Below are 26,379 nucleotides of genomic sequence, written 5' to 3'. Positions count from 1 at the left end.
TTTGTTGTTTGTATAGCAATGCTGTAAATTCTGGCAAAAGTAAGAAGAAAAAGATAGTACTTGGAATAATAATAATTTTAAAAAGTGAGATGATTCCAGTTACCTGGCACATTTGCCTCCTCATCTGATGTGAAGAAGTGTGTCAGGAATGTGATTTGTTGACAGTCCTGGATTACCTGTTCTGTTACCAGTCAAACCACCAATATGTAATGATCGCTGACACTGACACACTGATTTGTAGTTTAGGAAACATGTTCACAACTACAAAGCAGCAGAACTAGAAATAAAATCCCATTTGGAGAATTGAGAATTCAAGTTCCAGTGCTCTTACCAGTATTCTATTGTATTCCATTCCATTACAGAATGCAATGTCATTTTTATTTATATACTTAAAATTGTTCAAACTAACCATCCTACTTAATAGTAATTGTAGCAATTTTTCCAACTCATTCTGGAAAGGCAATAAATAATGCTCTCTTAAAGGTATTTTTTACTTGATGGATAACTGTATTTTCAGAACCACCAATTTATTAGTGCATATGTACTTTTTACAGTTTTTTTTTCTTTTTTCTTTACTAAGACATTTTGCAGCCACTCCATTTGTAGAACTTCTTGTTCTGTGTACACATTTTGACAACATTCATTATCTGTTTAACAGACCGTATCAGTTCTGCAAAAGCCATTATGGTTGACTACAGAAATTTAAATTTAGTTCCTTACTAAAGAGCAGATTTTTGCAATCATGTATCAGATCATTAAATTTTACATTATAAAAGGTTTATATGATGCTTAACAAGTCACAAGCCCATGTTAAGCATGATAGTTTCTTTTCAAAATGACTACTGAGTATTTTCTACTCTATGTTTGTTCTCAAAGTGACTACCACATCTTAAAGATTTTAATCTTTAGTCAGGGACCTAAAGTCAAACAAAGCCATGGGAAGAAGAAATTGTTTTCCTGTGAAGGGGGTGGCAGGGAAGGTTATGGAGAGTCAGAAGGAATCATTTTTGCTTGGGCTACTGTATCTTTGCCATATTTTTGATTTTCAAGACTCAAGTGTTTTTGTTTTTGTTTTTGTTATTGTTGTTAGGATTTCTCTAGGAGTGTTAAAATATACTAAGTTGCCTTGTGCAAATTATTTGCCTGACACTTTGGTTAATATAGCAAATACATTTAAAGAAGGTAACTTTCTAAAATACTCGTGATATATAGTCTTGAAAGTGAAAAAGTCATTACAACTTGACGGGCATTTAGATAGTACTGATCATTAACCTTCACTGATCGATTAACCAAATTATGTGTCTTGTATCTAATATGTTTCTTCTAGAGTGCTATCCTTAAAAGGGTTTTAGAACTATTATTGAGAAAAAAAAGTGAAACACTAATATTACATTTTATGACAAGTGGGATCATTATGAAGGTTAAAACAAAAGTTAGATTTAAAGCATGGTTCATAAACTATAATCCCTAATGTCGTATTACCACATGGATTTAGATTATTCTAAATATCCTGTTACTCTGATAATGAAGGAAACAGATTTTCCTAATACTGAAGTCCTATCTAATGTTATAATTTGCTATATTAAACTCTTCATCATTTCTCGTATCTATGTATTGGATCCATTCTGTAGGTTCTTACTTTACCTCCCAGCACCCTGAATGTACACTATGATCTGGAAATCATGGACCACTGTACCTAAAGTTACTAGAATGTGTGAAATACATGCAAAGTAGGCTAATTTCATCCCCATATATATGTGTAATGTTGATGATAATATATACTTCCCTTATGTTGTTCAGGATTTTCCCTTGTCCTGAATTTCCATGACATTCTTTGTTCTGTTCCTATGCTTCAATAATGTTGTAAGGATTTGTTTAATAGATATTTTTCATTAGTATTTTGTAAGCCTGTGCTCTACAAAATTATTTCAGTGCTAATTAAGACTTTTTTAAAAAGTTTTTTAAAAAATTATTTATTCACTGATGATACACAGAGGCAGAGACATAGGCAGAGGGGGAAGCAGGTTCCCTGTAGGGAGCCTGATTCGAGACTTGATCTCAGGACCCCAGGATCATGCTCTGAGCCAAAGGCAGATGCTCAGCCACTCAGGCACCCGTAATTAAGACTTTTTGCACTGAACAACTCAATTTGTACAGATAGAATTTCAGTGTAAATCATAGAGTTATGCATGTAGCAGGCATTAAATTTTTGTTAAATGAATGCACTGAGTCAAAAAAATTAAAAAAAGAACCCGTGTAGATAATGTACTTCATTTTTATGATGGAAACCCTCCTGTGCCAGTTTTACAAACTGAGCATATCTAGAGAAGTGCCAGCTCTGTTAGCAACACAAGAAATAATTACCACCATGGCAACACTTCTGAGAATGGAATGTCGCATCATTTATCTCAATTTGATGGCAAATTATCATTCTAATCTTTTTGTTTTTAGATTTGTGATATGAGTGATTTACTACTGAAGATCAGTTCTAACTTTTTTCTTTGTTTTTATTTTCTTCTTATTTTTTTAGCTCCCTGTGAAGGCAATACATTCTTCTGCCATAGTAACATGTGCATCAACAATACGCTGGTCTGCAATGGACTCCAGAACTGTGTGTATCCTTGGGACGAAAATCATTGTAAAGGTAATGATCAGACCTTAACATTTGCAAAAATCCTCTGCCTATAGAGTGGGAAGGAGTTTATTACAACGTGGAGATGAATCAGACAGACTTACAATTGGACTTGTATATGGGCTTTTTTGAACCTCGTGTATATTTTATAATTCATTTGTAAACGTTTTCCTTTGCTTTTACCAGAAGTTTGCTCATTCATTAATGCACAGTAGAGAACCTTTAACACTTGAATGCTCATTAAAGACATCTGAGTAGAGCCTGCTGAGCCGTGGAGAGGAAGTGAAGCTTTTAGTGCTGTGTGTTTTTCCCATCAGACCTGGTGGGAAAAACATAGCCCTTCCTCTGTGCCGGCCGCTCTCATTTATCCCATTTGTCTATCTTCACTGGACAACATGCACATGCCCTAGAAGCACATTGAAGGAACATTTGTCCTTCCAGCCAATTAACTTGACTTCAGTTTTGGTATCAAAATACTTTTCTTCCTTTCCAGTGAAAACAGCTTCTGATGCCCCTGCTCCCTTTGCTAGCGTGGACACAAAGGTTTGTTTATGTAGATAGCAATCCTTGGCTCAGTTATGAATGTTATATGTTTTAGTTAAGTTGAAAATGCCAGGCATATTCTTTTATTCAGATTCAATAGTAACTGATTTACAAGCAGAAAGGAACAGGCAATAAACTCTTTCATGCATAAAGACCAGTATTATCAATTAACATGTTTTCTGTGGATAAAAGCAGAGAAGCATTGCCACAGCAGCCATGGTTCATAGTCCAGGAGAAAGGCATATGCAGCCTCAATTGCCTTGATGGTGGGGGGAGGGGTAGGTGATTATTCAAGGAACTACTTCTGAATGGATGGGACATTAATTTGTGTAGTAGAATCTTAAGTGGGCACTGTTAATGATTGGTAGTCATAAGCTTTATTTGCCCAATGGGATTTGTTCCCACATATATAAGGACTATTTGACATGAGAGAGGAGTGGCGAGAATATGAATGGATATGCATTATGAGCTTCCAGGTTTATCTTCTCTAGATGGCAAGACCGGTATTTTGTTTTCTAGTTCATTCTTTTTTGAGAGGGAAACACACTTTTACCATTTCTATCAATTGTGACAGGCTCATCTCAGAGACAATGTGGGTTCAGTACCAGACCATCGCAATAAAGGAATTATTGCAATAAGTCGAGTCAAATGAATGTTTTGGTTTCCTAATGGAATAAAAGTTGTTTATACTATACTGTAGTCTGTTAAGGGTGTGATAGCAGTATGTCTATAGAAGCAATGTACTATATAGCTTAATTATGAAAATACTTATTGCTAAAAAGTGCTAACCATCATGAACCCTGTCAGCAAAATCTCTGATCACAGGTCACCATAACAAATACAATAATGATGAAAAAGTTTGGAATATTGTAAGAATTATCAAAATGTGACACAGAGACACAAAGTGAGCAAATGCTGTTGGAAAAAGGGTGCTGGTAGACTTGCTCAATGCCACAAAACTTCAGTTTTAAAAAAAACCCACAATATTTGTGGAGTGCAACAAGGTGAAGTGCAATAAAATGAGGTATGCCTATAATTTATTGGAGTTAGTTCCATCAACCAACAAATGGTGTGTCCTAGAAAATGTCCCATGTGTCCTTGAAAAGAGTGCATGTTGCCATTGTTAGGTGGATTGTTCTAGAGATGTAGGTTTACAGCATTATTCACGTCTTCTATTTCTGCTTCCATTTTATACCTTGTTTTATCGATTTCTCCAAGTACCTATTGAAGTCTCCAACATTATGGTTGAATTTTCTGCTTCTTCACTTCTGAAAAATTTTCAATTTCTGTATTTTTGAGCTTAATTGCTAGGTTCATATATGTTTAAAATTGTTGTATTTTCCTGATTGGCCCTCTTACTGATCATTATAAAACTATCTTCTTATTTTTGATAACTTTTTGCTTTAAAGAATTTTGTCTAATACTAGCACATCCATTCCGCTTTCTTATAAATGAAGTTTGTATGCCCAATCTTTTTCGATCCTTTTGTTTTCAGTCCACCTGTATCTTTGGATATAAAATATATCTTCTATAGACAGTGTATAGTTGGGTCTTCTTTTTTGATTCATTCTGGAAATATTTGCCTTTTCATTGGAGTGTTTAATACACTCATATTTAATGCTGGTATTGATGTATAGTTGGATTTATATCTGCCACTTTACTTCTTGCCCCCCTCTATGTCCCATGTATTTTTGTCCCTCTTTTCTTCCTTTATTGGTCTCTTCTGCACTGAGTGAATACATTCTTCTGTAACATTTCAATTCCTTTAGTGATTTTTAATGTATTTTTTGAGTTATTTTCTTAGTGATTATTTTAGGGCTTACAACATACAGCCTAACTTCTCAAAATGTATTTCACTTTTATTCTAATTTAATCTCAGTGACATTATTTAATATAACTCTGTTCTTTCTTCTTACCTATTACTTTCATACACATTATTTTTATAGTTGTTATAAATCAAAGAATACATTGCTGTAATTATTACTTTACATAATTTTATAGCAAGTGTATATTCATATAGTTCATTATATAACTCTTCTACTTTACCACTTCTGATTTTCTTCCTTTATTTCTGTGGATTCACATTACCATCTGATGTCACTTCCTTATTCCGGGACAGTTTTGCTCCTACCTACCTCACTTATAATGTTAATTCCAAATATATAATATTTCTTTAAGTTATAGGCCCAACAATACAATTTTATACATATGACATTACTCTTTTTAAAAAGTTAAGAGAAGAATACAGAAGATATATACAACTATACAGTCCTTTGTAATTATGTATATAATTGCCTTTATTGGCAATATTTATTTGCCTCTTTAATTTACTGTCCATTTAATTTTTTCATTTGGGTTTGAATTACTGTCTGAAGTCACTTACTTTCAATACCAAGAATTTCCTTTAATATTTCTTTTAAGGCATTTCTTTCAGCATTAAATTACCTTTATTTTTGTTTATCTGGAAAAGTCTATTTCAGCCCCATTTTTGAAAGTTAGTCATACGGGATATTAGGTTTTTAATCAATGAGTTTTGTTTTTTGTTTTTTGTTTTGCCGGCAGCATTTTGAATATGTCATGCCTCTGTCTTCTGACCTCCAAAATTTCTGATGATATATCAGCTGTTAATATGATTGGGTTCCTTTCTAGGTGAGGAGTTGTTTTTCCCTTGTTGCTTTCAAGATTTTTTGTTTTTTGCAACATTTTTAATCTTATATGTCAGAGTGTGCTTATCATTTCATTTATCTTAATTTGGAATTTGTTGAAATTCTTGAATGTGAATGTGTTCCTCAAATTTGGGAAGTTTTCACCTTTTATTGATTTATTTATTGAATCTTTTCCTTTTACTTTCACTCTTTCTACTCATCCATTATGTTGGTGCTGTTGATGGTTTCCCTCATTTTCCTGAGGCTCTGTTCATTTTTCTGCATCTTTTTTTCTTAATCTCCTTTCAATTGCATAATGTTCCCTCATCTCTTTGCAAGTTTGCTGATACTTTCCTCTTCTAGATGAAATGTACTGCTGAGTCACTCAAATGAAGTTTTTGTTTCAGTAACTATGTTGTCCAACCCTAGATTTTTCACTTTTTTCTGCTTCGTAATTTCTGTTTCTTCATTGCTGTTCTGCATGTGAGGAAGTCTTATCCTCTTCTTTTTCTTTACTTCTTTAATGATTGCTCCCTTTAGTTACTTGAACATATTTATCACAGTTGCTTTGAAATCCTTATCTAAATCTGATCTGGCCCTCTGTAGGCTTTCCTCTCCCCTGTGTGTGGATTGCATTCTCTTGTTGTTGTTGTTGTTGTTTTACATGCTTTGTGATATATATATATATATATATTTTTTTTTTTTTTGGAAACTTCATGTTAGATAATGTATTGTAGCAATTCTGGATACTGATTCCTCTCTCCCCAGGGCTTGATGCTCCTATCGTTTTCTTGTTTATGTGTTTATAGGGATAGACAGGGCTGATCTGCTTCAGTGACGTCTGTGCCTGATGTTGCGGTAGGGAGATCGTGCCATAGATGCACATACCATAGCCTCAGATAATCATGGTTCAATAAGGCGCTCTCTGACCATCCTTTCTCTGTTCTGTTTATCTGTCTTTGTCGGTATCATACCCAGCTATTAGTCTCCACTAATTGCTGAATGAATGTTCTGTGATTTTGGACAGTTCCCAGGAGTATAAATTATTCCAAGGTTTGATCCAATTAAATTCAATTCCACTGGGGGTTAGTCTTTGAGTCCAGCCTTTATGATTTGTTCTAAACTAGGAGAGCTTTTTTTTTTTTTAATACCTGTTATTTTCCTGGTATTTTATGTTAAGCTTCTACTTGTTCTTGGATCTGGTTTGTTGCTACCAAGGAGCTTGACAGTCTGCTTTTAATCGATTACCAGAAGAATGTCTGGGTTTTTGTTTTGTTTGGCTTTGTGTTAGATTTCTAGGCTTGAACTTTTCCACACTATTAAAAAAAAAACTTTCCTTGGGGAAAGCTAGAGTGCTCTCTGCTCTTGTGGCCTGCCTCTCTTCCTGGGTAAAACTTCTGCATTACTGCTCAGGGTGTTGAAAGGAGGCAGGAACAGTGATCAACTTCTCTCAAAGGAACACCCCTACTTCATGAATAGAGTACTGGGTGAGGGTGGTAACCTTTGGGCTTCTCAGATTGCCTCTCTAAGCAGATAGACTCTATGAGTGAGCTTGGGGGAGTATGATCAGAGACACACATCCTCAGCCTGATGCACCCAGTGTAGAGCTTCCATCCTACCAATGGGGCTGGGAGGAGAAATAGAGGCCTTGATAACTCAGCCTCTCCTGCCTAGAATAGAGTACCTGCCTGCACTATGGATTCAGGGGTTGGGCAGAAATGCTTGTGGCTTGCTCCTCTCGGGGAGATACTGTAGCTCTAGGTGGGGAGTATTAGGGAGAGGAAGCACTATGCTGTTGTCTGAAACCTCCCTAAGTCCCTAAGTAAGCTTCCATCATGGCCAGTTGGAGTGGGGGTGGGGGAACAGGTTTAAAGGACAGACTCTCACTGTTCTTAATGAAATTCCATAAATGTTCTTGAATAAATGTACTTGCATTTGCTGTTTCCATTAGGACAATCTCCAGAAACTATATATATTTTTAAACATTTTTCCCAGTTGTGGTTGTTTCACTGGGGAAAAGGCCCACAGACAGACTCATGCCACCATTCCAGAAGTATCTGTCATGAAATTTAATTACCTTTTGGTCTCAGAAATTGGTGTTACTTTGAGTTCAGTTATTTATGTCTGGAATAAACTCAGAACAATATAGGTAGGGTCATGTTCCCACTCGTAGAGTTTGAGATGTTTCCTTATCCCTATGAGAAGAAAAATGATTTATTGTTTTTAACATAACTACTTGATTCCCAAATGTCATGCTAACAGGTCTTGTAAGATCTTCTCCAAATGTATGTTTAAAGTAGGGATGCTGGGCAACGGGAGGTCTGTCTCTAAGGCTAGAAGATGGGGCCCTTGTGGAAAGGGAAGCTTCTTGTTTCATTTTAAATATTTTTTCATGTAACTATAAGCCTGTAAAAATTCTGTGCTCAGTATACTTCTTTGTAGGTGCTTTAACTACCATATTAATGCGTGGTGGATTGTTTCTTGTTTTGTTTGTTGTTTTCACTCCCCTCGACCTGTAGAGAAGAGGAAAACCAGCCTGCTGGACCAGCTCACCAACACCAGTGGGACTGTCATTGGCGTGACTTCCTGCATTGTGATCATCCTTATTATCATTTCTGTCATTGTGCAGATCAAACAGCCTCGTAAAAAATATGTCCAAAGGAAATCAGACTTTGACCAGACAGTTTTCCAGGAGGTGTTTGAACCTCCTCATTATGAGTTATGTACTCTCAGAGGGACAGGAGCTACCGCTGACTTTGCAGATGTGGCCGATGACTTTGAGAACTATCATAAACTGCGGAGGTCCTCTTCCAAGTGCGTTCACGACCATCACTGTGGGTCCCAAGTGTCCAGTACGAAAGGCAGCCGCAGTAACCTCAGCACGAGAGATGCTTCTGTACTGACAGAGATGCCCCCGCAGCCCGTCAAACCCCTCATCCCGCCCATGAACAGAAGAAACATCCTCGTCATGAAACACAACTACTCGCAAGATGCTGCAGATGCCTGTGACATCGATGAGATCGAGGAGGTGCCAACGACAAGTCACAGGCTGTCCCGACACGACAAAGCCGTCCAGCGGTCAGTATCAATAGATTTTTTGATGACATCTATAACCTGAGGACTGAAATGCCTCCAGAATAATTGTGTTCTATTTGAGCTTCATATTTCAGTTTCTCTTTTTATTAATGATTTAAATCATAGTGTCTCAAGTTTTTCCCCACTTTTTTCCGTTCCAGTGCTATCCATATCTTTCCTAAACCCTGTTTGTGTACCTAGGTGTGTGTGTGGGTGTGTGAGCACACACACATGCCAAAGATCATTTATTTCTACACACACATGATATTTATTTCTATGAAAATTATGGTTTTAATTTATATTATAAATTTGTATTGCTAATTTGCTTCCTTCCACATAGTCATGAATTTTGCTCTCATCAATAATATACTTTCAGATATGAAATGATACTTGGAAATAACTGCCTTACCAAGATGGTTAAGCCATCTTGTTGAATCATTTTAATGTAAAAATAACATATTTTGCAATATAATGTATTATATTTTTTTATGAAAGTGAAAATACTGAAATCCTTTTATCCACATATCACATAATACTTATATTACAAATTGCATATGATAGTATGGTATGCTAAAATACTAAACATTTATATTTAAATGTAAAAAAAATAGAAAAATTTGATTTATTTTCTTTTTAATATAAATATAATATTATCTGTATTGTATTATTTGCCCTAAAATTGGTAAAAATTTGGGGGGAAGAAAATTTAGTTTAGAAAAAAATTGATTTTAGATCCCCAAATCCATATGTTTTGTTTTGCATGTTTACTAGCATTTAGTTTGTTTTATATATGGACATACTTTCTCAATTCATTATGCATCCTCAAAACTTAAAATATTTTTAGTTGATTTAATATTTTTGCATGCTGATGGAACAAATCTATTTCCTTGGTTTCATGAATTTTTAGGAATGCTTTTAAGTAAATACTTGTATGCATATTTATTTTTTGTGCAAATATTACTTTGTTGAATGAAATAGCCATAACATTCCAGGTTCTGCCTCATTGGGTCTCTAAGCAAACATGAATCTGAATACAACACAACTAGGGTCTAAAAAGAAAATTCAAGGTAAGCGACTGCCCTTGGTTCTTTCTCCCACCTTGTTGTATGCTGTTTTGTTTTGTTTTGTTGCAACTGTCTTGTAGATTTTTTAGAGAATGTGCTATTTATTCATTATTTCTTGAGATAAGTGTTTCATAATATTTCATAACCAGAAATATACTGGATTCAATGCTGATGGAGTGATGATTTTTAGTATACATATCTTTAAAGTAAATGTTCATATTCTTACCATCAGGCATTGTACTACAATGTTAGTAAAAGAGGATGTTAAATTAGCAAGTTAATTTTTACATGATTTAAGGTTAAAATCGAAAAAACCTAGTAAACTTGTTTCAAAAATATCAGAAGAAATGCAAGTCTTTCAAAACAAAAACAATGGAATATTGTCTCAATATAACTGAAGTCAACATATAAAGCTGGTAATTTTCTTATTTAATTTGGCAGTATTCTACTCAGACTCATACACTAAGTATTTGGTGGTACTTATGCAATCTGTGCACTCTTATTTTTGCATGAATATGTAGCTTATTTCATCAAGATTATATGCAGCATGTTATGCCAAATTCTGATATCAATTTTGAATGCTTAACAATGTAAAATGTTCCATAAATACTAGTTGTCTATGTGTACATCTATTTTGTGATCAAATACCGTAAGAGTTTTTATTTTTAGCACTTGATAATCTATATCTATATTAGACTAATTTGTCTCCAATTAAATTTGCTTGACAGCTAAACTCTTCAAAACACTTCAAGCCTATCAACTATTCTTGAATTAGGGGAATGCATTTCCATGCTCTATCTTACCTTAATAAATTGGTGTATTTGTATGCATTTTTCATCGGGAGAAAATGTTTTAACTGTGTTTTATTTTCAGAGAAGAACTATTTATACAAACATGGGGACTGTGAAACGAAAATTCTATAGTGAATTGTGAAAAGTGGACATATTTCTAAATTCATTCCACTGCCTTTATCCAAACTTAAGAATTCCAGACATTTGTTATTCCTTCGGCAAGACATCCCCGCTGCACAATGATATGTTCATTTCGTAATTTGGTTGCTGGCCACCAAGTGCTCCTTAGTTTTTAAATACATTTTGAGATTTACTGGAAACTTGAAGAAGAAATTAGTTCCTGATTAAGACTATCCCAACTTTTATTTTTACTGTTAGTTTCACTTTGTTTCTATGTTGTTTCATGTCCTTGTTATATAATTGTACGTTGTGTGATATGTGAACAACACGATTTTGGATGAACTTTGTGTTACATGTACGTTGTTTTCATTAGATAGACTGCTTGAAAATAGTGCGTTCCTGAGGGATTTTGAACATGCTACAGTTAAGAAGTGAAAATATGGACCATGGAAGCACCAGCTAGAGTTTTATGGACTATAAACATCTGTTGTTGTATTATGATTAAATGCAGCCAAAAGTCATGAGTAAAAATAACTAGATTGCAATAAGAAACATCTCATTTTTGGGGGGTCTTTCCCACATGTTCCCCCCTCCCAATTTCCTTTTTTGTTTTCTATCAAAGGAAGATACTAAGTTTCAGAAAGAGTTTTTGAAATCAGGTATTTTACCATCCATACCCATCAATAGAAATGTTTTTTGATTAAGCAGCTAGCAATATGACTGAATTGAGAGTTTGAGAAAATACCCTGCATGTCAATACTCGATATTTGAGTTGGAAAAATATCCTTTTTATTAGACACATTGTAAAAAGCATGCATTCTCGAAAACTGCTGTTACGCTTCCATTTCTTTGTGTCATATGCTTGCTACTTGTAACTTTTTATATAAAGATATATAAAAATGTATAATATTTCCTAACTTGAGTTAAGAAAAATGTTTTCTTCTATTAGAGTGATAAAAACTGACTTACATAAGTGCACACTTTATATCAACTCTTTCTACCTGTTAGGCTCTAGGATGTCTTTTAGTATTGAGGCTTACTTCTCTAAATTTGATCTCTCAAATTTTATGGAATATGTTCTCCTTTTAGAATAGGAAAATCTTTTTAAATGCTTTAAAATCACAGGCCCTTTTATGACCCAAATTATACCATTCTGAGTTGTTCTCATACTCAGGTGGACATATAATACCTGAAAGCTTACTAATCATGATGTGTTTAATATAAATAAAGTAAAATCATATACTACATTTGATTGCCATTGAATCATATACACACTCTCGAAAGTTTGATTTAATAAATGGATACTTTTTAAATATTCAATGTGTATTCTTAGAAAATAAATTTTAAAAATCAGAATTACTATAAATCTGCTTACTTCTCCAAAACTGCTGAATTCTACAGAAGTCTGTCCTTCAAATAGTAAAGTACTCCGGTCTATCACAGTTAAAACTTTGTGACTCAAGCAGGCTTTACGAATCCATAGATGAATTACTTACATACATCTCTGTTAGGAATTCAACTTCATATATGCTAGAAAAACAAATGGGAAAGAAAATAAAATTTTATGATAGAAACATTAAAGAACTATCATAGCAATTCTGAATAACCTACCTTGAAAAAAAGTCGATATTCATAAATAATCACTTCCATGAATGTGATAAACTGATGAATAGAAAAAAATATATTGAACATGATAAAGAAAGATTATTTCTATTGTTTTGCTACATATTTTATACACATTGCTCATGCCATAATTTAGCCTTTAGTATTTGACTTGACTGATTTATTTAATTGCATGCCAATTTTTATGCCCTTTAATTCAAATGTAATGCATCCACAGATTATTTTTGAAGTGATTAGCCATATTTTATTTTCCCTATGTAGAAATCTTCGTAGGACCCTTAACAATTTGAATGAATAATCTCAAAAGTATGATATTCATGTCAAGACTTATCTATAACAGAAAAAAAAGGAAAATAAATGAGGTGAACCACTTGCCATTCACTTGCCCTATAGCTGTGCACAGGCAGTTCTAAATATGCAGATGCTTCTGATCTGCTGGTTCACTGCTTAAAAGATATTTGCACTAGAAATCCACTAATGAAACAACAAATCCAAACACACTAAGAAAAATGATAAAAATGGATTTCTTATGTATATTTAATACACAACAGCTCCAGGGGAGAGCACAAATATTTCAAATGACGACTAGGTCTCCTCAGTGGTCATACTAAAAATATTTAATATCAGTCACGATGAATCACAAAGAAAGGTAGTGTGATGTCAGAGCAGAGACCTCATGGCTTACATTAGCCCTCAAGGTCTCTAGATGCAGGACCTTGACAGTGTGGGATTCCACTATACCTCGGAGGCCCCTGGAAGAAGCTCTTTAAAAGCCAGTACTGAAATGTATCCATATATTAAAAACTCCTATTTACTGGTACATCAGACCCTATCACCTGAATATCAACTTTTCATTTACATTCAAATGGGAAGACACATCGTAGGTAAGGAATGAGATGTTTCAAGATGTTCAGGATGTTTCAAGATGTTTCAAATCAACTTATTTTAATAAATAATTATATTTTTTGATAAAGTGAATTCAAATATGGCTTACACAAGTGCTTTATTAATTCCACAAAATGTTCTCCAAAAACATAATTACACACTATGTTAGTTAATTTGAAAATAGCTGTTTTCCTTTTATTCCTTTATTTTTGAATTCACTTTCAAAAACTGGGAGACATATCATGAGTCTATGCAACACCTGTGAAAACCTGCATTCAGCCTCTTACTTTTGTCCAAGTGCATTTCAGTTGCCTAATTCAAGGTTGGTGTGCTGATTTGGAAACAAAATTTTTTGTACCTGATTTTATATACATGCAATTGCTATGCATCATATTGCAAAGTAGACATATGTGATGTTGGTTTTCCATAAATCACTTTCATTTGGTCAGATAATTAAAATGTGGCTATAAACATAACTGTAGATAAATGTCTTTGGACTTTTAAAGGAGAACAATCCACACTGGAAATGTTGACTTTTCTGTTTTGCATCATTTTTTTTTCCACTAAAAATATTTCAGTGGGTCTGACTCCATAAACTGTTATTCCTGGTGTTTAATAAAGTTAGGACTTTGACAAAAACTGAATGAATATTCACATAAGCTGTTGCATCAACTTTTTCTATGTTTTTCCTCCCTTAGGAATTTGAGTATTCCTCAAATTTGATAGCTTTTAAAAAAAAAATCCCATGAATGGATTTTCCTTGACCTCAGAATATCATAATAAATGACAAAATATGGTACTGGTTCCTGTTACCTTAATTAAAGTAATGGCAAATAATTTATTGATGTTTTGGTGGTAAAATAATTAATAGCATTTTATCTTATTATGAAGTTTGTATATTTCGATGATGAAAATGAGTCCTGTCAGATTCCAACTCTAGAGGGAGGTTAAATAAATAAAATCTCTAAAATTCTCTGAATCCTAAATGTATATGATTTGAAAAGCGAGTTTCAGGTTTTTCTAACTTCACTGAAGCGAGTCAGTTTCAATATCATGTCTACTTCTGCGTTCTTTCTTCCCTTTGCTTGTGTCTATCTGTCACATTCATGGCATGGGGGGCCAGCCAACGAATTGTTACATATGAAGAATAGAAGAATGAAGCCTTGAATTTATGATAAATCTTTTATCATATTTCATTAATATTTCCCATTCCTCTCTCAAAGTTTGGAAAAAAGTAGCAAAGTAAAATATATCGGAAAAATAGCCAGAAATATGGTTTTATAAATAATTTTGTTCCACAAATCTGAGGCCCTTTGTTATTAACATAGATTTATCTTGATTAGTTTTGTTAATGAGTTGCTTAAACTGTACTACAAATTTCTTTAACTGACTAATGTCACTTGAATAAATCCAGTGGTGTCATAGAAATACCAAACATGAGTGACCAATGTCAGGCACTCTTAATACATCATCATTATTTTTGTGTAGGTAAGGCCTCTGGTTCTGTACTTCTTTGTGCATTATTAAAGAAGTAAATGCCCTCTTAATATGACTTTAACTCCTCAGAGTAAGAATAATAAACTCTACCTACTTCAGACTTATGTCATTTACAAGGGTCTAGGGTTGGTTTCCAGAAAATTGTTTATTTCTGCACTAGCACGATTATGTAGTGAAAACACTGCTTTATATTCCTAGGAAATGTGCAGTCAGAATATTCTTGTTTGTCCTCAACTTTCTACCATCTCTCCAAAGTCTGAGGCATGCCATTTTACATTGATAGATTCTTTGAAAAGTTATCTTTTTACTCTCCTAATGGTCACAGATGTAGATGCAAAATGTAACAGTGAACAGAAAACACAATGTATACATTGTTTAAAAGAAGACATTTCTATTATGTAACATTATGAAATTTGTACTCTCTCATCACTTTCTCACCAGTTAAGTTTAATATCAACATAGCCAGTCATTTTGATCCTGTACAATCTATATACTGGGATTCTTCCTAAATGCTTTGGGGATGGTTAAAAAAAAAAAGGCAGCAGTCTTGGGGAACAGGATTATGGAGCTTCAGAGGATGAAAGGTGTTTAGAGGAGCTAGATCCAAAAAATGAAGACCAAAGTTATTTGCCAAGTTTTTCATGTTAAAAAGCTAAATGGTTCTCGCCTTCATAATCTTGTATGGAAGATAAAATATATTCAGTTGTCAAGAGAATACAATGCAAATGATTTTTTTAAAGATTTTATTTATTTACCTGAGAGAGAGCATGTGCATGAGCAGGGTGAGAAGCAGAAGGAAAGAGAGAGAGAATCTCAAGCAGACTCTGAGCTGAGCGTAGAGCCCAATGAGGGGTTCAGTTCCACAACCCCAAGGTCATGACCTGAGCTGAAACCAAAAGTCAGCTTCTTAGCTGACTGCACTACACAAGTACCTCCAGATGATGTTTTATAATAAAGAAGTCAGTAGCATAAATATGGGATACAAATATCTTCTCAGAAATCAAGAAAGGCTTAATGAATAGTTGTCCTTTTGAGCAGGTCTTGAAGGTTGGAGATCATCAAATACTGGAGCAAGGAGAGATTTTCACCTAGAGAAATTAGAGCAGGGAGTAGTTGGGAGGCCATGTATTTTTTTTTTTTTTTTGACTTAGCTGAAGAGTAGGAGTAGACAAAAGGAGAAATAGTAAATATAGTTGGAAGAGTAGGTTGGCATTTGCATCATGATTTCTGAGCGCATGTAGTTTCATCTCAAGGCATTCACATTTTATTATAAGGACAGTATTTTAATGTTTCTTAATGTGATATGCTTTATGAATTATACTTTAGGTCAAATCTTCTGATGGCAGTATGTTTTCTCCATTGAGATAGGAATGAGTAAAGGACGTTAAAACAATACAAAACAAAACACTAAGAAAGAATAACTGTTATATCCAGAAACATCTGTCTTGCTTTTCTGTTTATCTTCTGCTGTATTTTTTTTAACTCTTAAGATTATGATTGACTAACCAACCCATTGAGCCCTATGTGCTGCACACCATTTGGTGTGCTTTACAGTCAAGTATTCCATTGATCATCTTACCAAGTTCTAACACTAGTAATAACAATACTCATTGTTACAGTTGTGGTTGTTATTCCATTTATTTACAAAGATATTAAAGAGAGTTTTCTATTAACTTTTCTAAGACTGCACAATAGGGAGTGATAAATCTGGCACCAAACCTAGTCTGATTAATGCCCAAATCAGCCAGCGATCCTCACTTACCTATGTGCATATGGCTCTCTGGTAGTCAACACAGCATGTTTTGCTGAAAGAAGTCAGTTTGTATTCATAGTAACTCCATAGTTCTGTGTTTCCTCATCTGTAAAAATATATATTATAGCAACTTCTCTTCACCTTGTATCATTTAAGAATAAAATGACTGTATTGGAAGATATTTTTATATCCTTATGAATACGTAGTGTTTCTTAAGTCATGTGTAAACTTCATTTATAATCGGCATGAAACAAGCACATCTTCTATAAAGGAGCAGTAATGAAGAATGATTTCCAGTCTTCTTGTATTCACAGTGAAATGACTCACTTTCAGAACTCACTGATTGTTATTCACTAAAATGACGTTTTCTCTGATGCTTATTTTAGTGCATTATCTTACTGAACTCTAGAGGCCCTAGGTAACTCCAAAAGCCCTAGTCATCAATATACACAGAAATACCAACGCTTGAAAGAAAATCCTGTTTTCAATCCTAGACAATTGTTCAATATAAATTTGCATGATATAAATAGTGGATAAGCAAGCATATAGACAGTTACATAGACAATTACAGTTTCTGAGCCACACTTTTAAAATGTGGTATAATGTACTAAAAATAGTGCATCCTTTTTTGACAGGAAAAATTCATTTTTTGTTTTTGAAAGATTTTATTTATCTATCTGACAGAGTACAAGCAGGGGTTGCTGCAGAGGGAGAGGGAGAAGCAGGCTCTGCAGGGTGTCCGATGCGGCACTCAATCCCAGGACCCTGGGGTCATGACCTGAGCCGAAGGCAGATGCTTAAACATCTGCACCTGGCACCACCCAGGTGCGCTCAACAGGAAGAATTCAAATTCAAACTTCAGGTTCACTTCATACTACTTATGTGCTCTTAAAAAAAAAAAAAAAAAAAAAAAAAAAAGCTGTTTGAACCCTCTGAGCTTTGAAGGCTTTATCTGTGAAAGGGAGAGCCTATCACTAATGAAAAAGTTGCTGAGAGATTTGGAGATAATGGTATCCAACAATGACATGAAATCAGTGATAACCAACCTGGGGGCTGAAGATTTTACACTGTGCTTTACCGTAATTTGTACTCTAAATTGGAAAAATTTAGTCTCTAGTCTAAAGCACTTTCATAAATCTGTGAATCAGGCACTGCTAACTAAACAGGAGTGCTCCATATTTGTGATTCGCAAAGGTTTAGAAAACTCAGGAAAAGATCTCACCTTTCAGAGGTGCTAATCAACTGATATCAGTGAGTGAGGGATTATGAAGGATGGGACCAAATGGCAGGAATGGAGTGATTAGTTAGGTGGCAACAAGAGTCAGACACTGCCTATTACCATCCGACCTCAGTGAGGAGGATACTGGAAGAGAAGCCAATACAGATCTAGTATTAACAATATGAAATTGAAAATTTCTGATTTTTAGAATATAAGCCCATAGAATATAAGAAAATGTAAGACCAATCTGGGTATCTTTCAAAAATAATTGTTAAGTGCACAGTCAGTGTTGGTCGGTTAAATGAGCAAATGAGTAGAACAATTTCATTTGAGAAATAATTAAATTTCTTTGTCACAGAAGCACTGTCCCAACTTGCCACCCTGGCCTCTATTTATGTAGCCCTTCCTTCTAGAAGTTACAGAACTAAGTCATATTCTCAAGTAGGCCTGAAGAAATGCTATTTTATAACTGGTATTGCTGGCATGCTAGCTTTTTAAAAAATTATTAATTAGCAGGTTGTGTTTTCCAAATAAGCAGAGACAAAATACAAACAACAACAACAAAAAAAGGTAAGTCTTAAGGTACAAAAACTTAGAATAACATTTAAATAGGATTGTTTGAAGTACATATCAATTCAGTATACTTGGGAACCATGGGCCATTCATGATTTTTAATTTCTCATATATGCCAACTCTGTGAATGGAAGTGTCTTTTAAAAAATATCACTCTTTAAAACGCAGCTTTTCCAAGTAGATCAGCATTGTTAAGATGTAACCCATGAACACGTTTTCTTACAATAAACTTGTCCAACTTTCTGAAAGGACAGTCTTTATATGTTAAAAATGATTAAGTCACTAATTGCTAATAAAGTATTTTATAAACTGTTAATGCAGTTGGGAGAAAGTGCTCTCTACTCCCTTTCTATAGCCAACACTTATCTATCATTTTTATAAAGTATGTAAGTCTTTTCTGACCAGATGCTTATCCTTTAGTCTCTTGTAAATAAGTACTATTTATTTCAGGACTGGGCCTGTGGCTGAGATAAACTATCTCACCTTCCAATTGATGGCTCTGAATCACCAGGCCTGGGACTTTGCACTTTGGTCCTTTCCTTTGCCAGAGGGTCCCCGCCAGATCTCCTAAGAGGGCAGTAGAGAAGGATGGAGTCGGCTGAAGACCTCAGGGACTTACTTGCTTTTTGCTTCCTGTTTCCATCAGTGTCATCCAAGCATCATTGCTTGGATTCAACAGCAGCCTCCATCTCCTTGAGGCACTTGGAGACCACGCCCCCTAGCATCCCTCAGAGGTATCTGCACCAGCAAAAGCATGCCCTCTTCAGACCGCACTGCTGAGCCCTGCCTCCTCAGGATACCGTCTAGATTCTAGATTCTGAAAACCTCAGTCTCCTATTGGTTTTTGAGTCTGAGGCCTGGTCAGCCTTCACATCACTTAGGATCCTTGTGTTACCTCCTTATTACTTCTTTGTTTTCGTGGCCTTTCAACCCTACACAATAGATTCCCTGTATCACAGTCCCTCTCAATGTATCTGATATGTTTTCTGTTTTTCTGGCTGGAGGATTATGATGGATTTTAACTGACATTCTTGTCCTTGCTAAGAGCATTTTAAAATTCTTACCTGAGATTCTTTTGCTTACCTTGCGACACTTTGCCTAGTTAAATTTCATACACTGACAAAATTATTTCTGAAATATTAGTTCTAGAGAATGAACTGTTAAAATTTACGTGACTATAATGCATATATTTATAATGAACAAGTGTTCCCTTTCATGGGTTGGGCATTTCTCAAATCTTGTTGGGACTTATAAGGGGGAAGAGGTTTATCATTTATAGTGACATGACATTGAAATGAAAATCATCGTGGATCCTCTTTCTCATTCATATTTCTGACCCAGCCAGCTCCAGGCAAATTCTTAATTCATTTATGTGCACCATAATCAATTTTTGTGGATCTTTAAATTTTACTTTATTCTTTAGGAATAAAGTTTTTGTCAAAATGGTTGGGCAGTTTTGGCCTATTGATGCCTTTAGGAGAGCCTAGAGATCCTGCTCTGGTCTGTGAGAAATTTCAGAGCATTTTGTAGGGGCTAATAACTTAAATTCTAACTAATCAGCCACAGAGCTTTAAAAGTTAAATGTTATAAGTTCGATTTTTCACAAGGAAAGGCTTCAAATCTAATCACCTGGTGGTAAGAATTTTCATCTAAGTCAACCACCATCAAACTTTTATGTCAAGGGAACAAGGAGACAACGAAATGTGGCTCATAGGTGAACTAATTTTGACTCAGTCTGTGGTCTATTTAAATTATGATTTTCTGCAGTTTGTGATTATACAGGGGGAAAAGATCCATTTTTCTGGCTTAATCAGATGAAACCATAGCTAGTTATGATAAACTCATTTCATACAAAAAGTATTCTTGACACTACTTCAATCCAGACTTTGCCCAGAACACTCACATGTTTTCCCTCATAAATCTAGCAAATGTAGCCGTTTCTGAAGGCACAGAAAGAACAGGTTTATCTCAATGGAATGAGAACCAGCAAAACAGGAGCCCTGCATAAGTAATCACTGCTGAGTGTTCAGTTTGTATGAGACACTGTTCTAAGTATTTTACAGGTATTTACACAGGTAATCCTCACAACAGCCTTACAAGATTGTTATTATTAGCTTTGTTTTACAGATGAGAAAAATAAGGTCCAAAGAAGTTAAATATCATTCCTAAGATTCTGTAACTAATACATCATAAGGTCGGGATTTAAACTTTGGAAGTCTGGATATAGAATCTATAGTCTTTTTTTTTTTTTTTTAAGATTTTATTTATTTGAGAGAGAGAAAAAAAATACAAGCAGGGGACAGGGAGCAGAGCCAGAGGGTGAAGCAAACCCCCTGCTGAGTAGGGAGACTGACATGAGACTTGATCCCAGGACCCTGGGATCATGACCTGAGCTGAAGGTGGATGCTTAACCGACTGAGCCACCCAGGTGCCCACGGAATCTATAGTCTTAACCATGAATCAAATTGTTTCTCATTGATTTCCCATCTATTAATTTTAATGAATTAGTCACTGTTTTATTTTATTATTTTTTAAGATTTATTTATTTATTTATTCAAAGAGAGAGGCAGAGACAGGCAGAGGGAGAAGCAGGCTCCATGCAGGGAGCCTGATATGAGACTCGATCCCGGGTCTCCAGGATCACACCCCAGGCTGCAGGCAGCGCTAAACCGCTGTGCCACTGGGGCTGCCCTTAGTCACTGTTTTAAATCCACTCTTCCTAACCTTGCAAGTACAGAGACAGAAAAGACAAGGCTCAGGCGTTATAAATAATATAGTCATTTCTCCTTGAAGGCATACTTTAGGCATTCCCATAAGGATCCTGGAGAAAAATAATGGAGAATCTTTATCTATGAAATGATTTTGGCATGGTCTCCTTTGGTTGCTTACGGTACATGCATTTAGAATTTATGGATTTATGTATGGTTCAAGATCTGCCAAAAACTGTCAAGAGTCAGCATGTGACTCTATCAGTAATAAATGACAATGTTTCATAACTAAAGTATCTTTGTGTAAGTGATGTTCTGCAGACACCACTTAGAGAGTCCCTGTATGTAAACTGTGTTGGGGTTCACCTACCATGCTATGCTTTCAAGGGCCTAGTGAGTTTGGTTTGTACAGCCATGTTTCCATATGCATTCCATTTAGCTCATAATTACCTGAATTCTTTGAATTATTGGTGAATTTTGATTCTGTAGGAAATATGTGATTCTTGTAAGTCTGATTTGAAATCTGACTTTTTTGCTTCCTCAAGGAGTTTCCTACAGTTAAATTCTTTGAGAATTCCAAGAATTTCAGTGCCAAAGCTGTATGCTCCTTTGGCTTATGTAAGTGGTTATCATGAGCACTGTTAACTTATTCAATAAACACATCACAAGCAACAGCAGCTTGTTCAATAAATATTTACTGAATCCATACTATGTGCACAGAGCTGTTTTAGTCACAAAACGGACAAAAATACTCCTTTTGTGTCACATAATCTAGGTGAAGGAAACTTAAAGAACAAAGATGTGAAAACAATAAAAATGATATGGCATGTTGTGAATGTGCCTTGACAAAAATGAAATTAATAAGGCTGTTAGGGAACAAGAGTGTTGAGAAACCGAATTGGCATTTCGTGTGGAAAAGACCTGGGCAGCGTCTCTGAGAATGTGATGTCTGACCACAGTCTTAATGGAGTAAAGTAGTGAGACTTGTCAATATCTGAGGGAAGAGTTTTCTGGCAGGAGTGTGCTGGGTGTGGTTGAGAGGACATGAGTGGGGACAGAGCAGGAGAGAGATGGCAGGAAGCGATGAAGGGGAGTGGCCTGGAGTAAGATCAGGTAAAGGTCATCAAGTAATGCTGGAAAATACGGATTTTGTTTTGTATTTGTTTTAAAATGGGAAGCCACTGGAGGGCTTTGGAAGAGCACTGGCACAACATGGCTCTGCTTTTCCAGCTCTGCTCTGTCTGCTGTGTTGAAAATAGTCTGGAAAGGAGTAAGGGGGGAGGAAATGCAATGGTGCAGCTGAGAGATGAAGCAAGTGTGGCATGTCTGTCAGTGCAGTCAGGAAAACCAAAGCCACTGTATGTATTCAAGGCATTAAAACATATGTAGGGATTAAGGGCTTAAATACCCTTTGGGAAACCTGAAGAGTAAAGGTCAGAGAAGCTACATTAAAGCTCTTAGCCTGATGATGCCTGGAAGATTCTACAATTCTTAAGATTCTCTGAAAAATGCCACAAAACTATGTGAGGCTACAGAAGGCAAGTGGGGAAGGTAGTTCTGAAGAACATGCCTGCACATATGTGAGTATCAAACATGCATCTGGCTGCAAGTGCCTTTGGAGAATAATGGCCTCCCTCTTATCTCCTCCAGTCGAATCTCGCACAAGTGCTTATCACTGAAAAATCCTATCCTTCATTTGTATCTTGTAAAATTCCTGGAATTATTATCTCTTTGTCAAATTGCCTTCAAAGTAATTTTCTTTTCATATGTCATTCATTTTTCAATGGCTTGATGTAGAGATAAGATAAATACTGTATGATCTAACACTGTCCTCCGGAAGCAGGGGTTTACCGAATTAATTTTGTTATACAATAACTAAGTTGTATATTTTGATATCTTTCTTTCCTACTAGTGTACTAGCTTGTTGAGGAAGGAAAATCCTTTTCGTTTTTGTATCCCCAGAATATAGCACCTTCCTGAAATATCCTAGATGCACAATAAATACTTTTTGATTGAATGAAAAATTTTCCATAATAAATTATCATGGGGCAAATTGAATGCCAACACTCTTGAGACAATCAATATGAACAAGTGGAGAGGTGTATATTAAAGTGATTTACACTAGAGAAATTATTCGCATAGAATTATGATTCAAATTTGGGTAGTTTGTGAAGGGAGTATAGAACATAAATAAATGTGAAGAGCAGAAAAATATATAAGAGGCAAGATTTTTAAAAAAGAAGGTATACAAGGCATGGCAAGGCTTGAAACAGCTGTGGATTATATGGAGTATACCATTTCAATTTTTTTCTGTTATTCTTACTATTTAATCAAGGGAATCTTTCAACTATTCCTGGTGGACTTGGGAAGAAAAGATTAGAGATTTGTATTCTCAAGGTTTACCACGTATAATGGAATTGATATGCTTGTATTTTTTTCAGATACCATTACACTTTTGGTGCAATTCTTTGTAAATAGACAGCTCAATCTTCTTGTCAAGTTCTGAAAGGATATATCTAAGGACTATCCAAGAAAACATTTTGGAAATTGTGCTTATTATAAAACAGCAATGCAGTCACAACAAAACCCTATTTAGAACCGGACTCTATGCCATTGCTTTCCATGGAGCACTCTTTACCTGATGGTGCTGGGCAGGTTAGAATACCTGCTCCAGAAGCTGGAGCTCAGTCACAGCAAAGGCAAGCAACACACACATCTGTTAAGAGGGTCTGGTTTTCAACAATAGACACTTAGCTTTCTCATGACTTAGAATAAGCATTCATCATGAACATGACAAGTTGCTACGAGTAAGATAAGGTTAACTAAAGAAGATTCTTGGACACACATTGTTTTGTTTAATTGTATCCTGACTGTCATTCTGAAGGAAGATATTATTACATTCTTCATTTTACAGGTAAGTAAACTGAATCTTAAAAGAAGTCAACCAATTTATCCAGTTAACAGCCAATGAATGGAGGGACTCCCAGATTCTCATGTAAGCTTCCTACTGACACACTCATTTGCTACCAAAGTACTGACTTCATATACTGAGCCCCAGATATGGGCTAATGCTTGATATGCACTTTCCAAATTCAACCTTTGGAACCAGATTTTTTGGGGGGAGTATAACTAGCCCTGTGTTTTTTCTTTTGAGAGGATTGATGCTTAGTGATGTTCAATGACCAATGCCAAAGAAAGAATTTAAAACCATTTGGAGGGTAAAAGCAAAACAAAACAAAACAAAAAACCAATATATATGCATCCTTATCTCTATGAAAACTATTTTTCTCCGCATCAGTAGTTATTTATTTGGTTTCTCTTTATAGGAATTATGTTGGATTGTCTGTTGTTAATGAAGCACCACCAACACTGTCTACTAGGATTGCAAACTAGGTTTAAAAGTATCCCTTCCCTCTCTAGCTCTGAGTTGGAGTTTGTCAATGAGAGGAACTCATAAAGGATTTGGAGGGGAAGATGGAGTGGAAGTCATTTTTCTTAGGAGGCCGCAGTGGGCAGATGTAGCAGTTTCTCAGCCACATCTGTGAGCTCCCAGTTCTCCATCATGGTGACCAGATGTAGAGGCTCCAACAATCCCCATGAGCTTTGGCTTCTCTCCAGTTCCTGCGGTGCAGTGGCTGCTCTTCCAGGCTTTCACTAGTCATCTCCTCTCACATTGGTGGGATCCCCAACTCCCACACTAAATTCCTCATTCTTATAATTTCTATGGAAATTCTATTTTCCTGACTGTATCCTGATGGATACAGGTGGAAGATTTGTCCTGTGGTCTAATCTAAGTTGTGTCATTGCCAGTAAAGGTGCAGTGATTCTTGGCCACTGGGTGGAACACACTTGAAATTTTAAAAATTATGTATATTGCAATAAATTCACTTCATTCTACCAAATTGACTGTGGGTCGGGGAGGGTGGGGGTATGATAGAAGGCATCAGAGAATTAACATGGGCAAATAAGCCTGTGGAAATGATACAGTGAATATTTACCCTAACTGCTTTGACTGGTGGAGTAGTGCCAGTAGGAGGACAAGAAACAGGAATGGCATGTGTTGGCTTTGATGTCAAGTGGATTGCACACCCATAGGCAAGAGGATTCTGACATTATACAAGCAAAAATAGGAACAGTTTTCTTCTCAATGTCTAGAAATGAGACTAAGGATTTAATGTGTTGATAATGATATTGGTATGTTATATACTGACTATATTTTTAAAAATCTGTACTCTAGAAAATGTACTTTACTTTTTATTATCAATATGGCTACCATTTGTTGAGTCTGTACAGAGTTTGAGCCCACTGAGTTTATAAGAAATTACATATATTTTTTTGTGATAGGTAATGTAGCACAAGCATATGAAAATGACATATTCAGGTAAGTAAATGTTTTTAAAGGCCTGGATTTTTAAATCATAGATCATAAATATAAGGTCTTACTACATACCAAGGGACAGCACATTAAGCTATATTTGGTGGGGAAAAAAAGCAGCTTCATGTGTGCAGGATATACAAACCTAAAACAAAATGATGGCACTGTCACTGATGCTGTCATAAAGATTAATGCAGAGGAAGCCCTTTGGAAACAAAACCTGCTATTAAATGTTCGTTATGAGATTCAGCCCCATTTATCAGTACCTACTAAATAAAGATTAACAGCCTTCTCTCAGTTACAGATGTTACTTATTCTGTCTATGTCTCTGAGAGATAAAAGAATCTTTATCCATAATACTGCTGCCAATTTATTATTGAATAGAATTAATATTAAATGCATTGTTTGTATACACAGATATATTATTTGACTCTTAATAATTCAATCAAAACAGTGATACACCATGCTGTCTATCTGTGACTAAACCAGACTATAGACAACATTTTGTTAGACGCAAGTGAATACTGATTTTTGAATGCAAAACATGATTTATTGAGTATAATATTTCCAAAATAGCATGAAAAAGAGCTAGGTCTATAGTATGGTGAATGTGTCTTGAACCTTCCCCACAGCATCACAGAGAATGTATCTGGAGACGATTCCCAATTCAGAATGTCATTTACGGTGACGACAAAGACACCTGGTTTCTGCCTCTCTCACTTGAAATGTTGAAACTCTTGGAATCATCATAAATGGTGATGTTGCACAAATGTCCAAGAGGAGACTTACCTGGCGGTGTTTGCCTTTACATGTGTTCAACAACATCATGCCAAGTTTTAATGTATAAACTTAATAAAAGAATTGTGTCAGAAAAAA

General features: G+C 35.4%; 1 protein-coding gene across 14 annotated transcripts in view; it reads left to right on the top strand.

Annotated features, from left to right (window-relative positions):
- NETO1 (neuropilin and tolloid like 1) overlaps positions 1–26,379 on the top strand; it is a 127,107-nt gene extending 100,728 nt beyond the window's left edge. For 3 of the 14 annotated variants that reach the window (XM_072758101.1, XM_072758107.1, XM_072758108.1), the window contains exons 8-11: positions 2,531–2,644; positions 8,340–8,898; positions 9,888–9,962; positions 10,688–14,357. In XM_072758101.1, coding sequence (XP_072614202.1) covers positions 2,531–2,644; positions 8,340–8,898; positions 9,888–9,948 — 734 coding nt within the window. In that variant the 3' untranslated portion in view covers positions 9,949–9,962; positions 10,688–14,357. Of the gene's footprint in view, positions 1–2,530; positions 2,645–8,339; positions 8,899–9,887; positions 9,963–10,687; positions 14,358–18,870; positions 21,835–23,569 lie in introns of those variants that run through there. The other 11 variants (XR_012001584.1, XR_012001585.1, XM_072758104.1 and 8 more) reach the window with 7 other exon arrangements.

The sequence above is a fragment of the Vulpes vulpes genome, chromosome 5 (assembly GCF_048418805.1).
Source record: "Vulpes vulpes isolate BD-2025 chromosome 5, VulVul3, whole genome shotgun sequence".
Classification (NCBI taxonomy): domain Eukaryota; kingdom Metazoa; phylum Chordata; class Mammalia; order Carnivora; family Canidae; genus Vulpes; species Vulpes vulpes.
The sequence above is the reverse complement of the archived record's forward strand: the minus strand, read 5'-3'. Positions and strand labels throughout refer to the sequence as shown.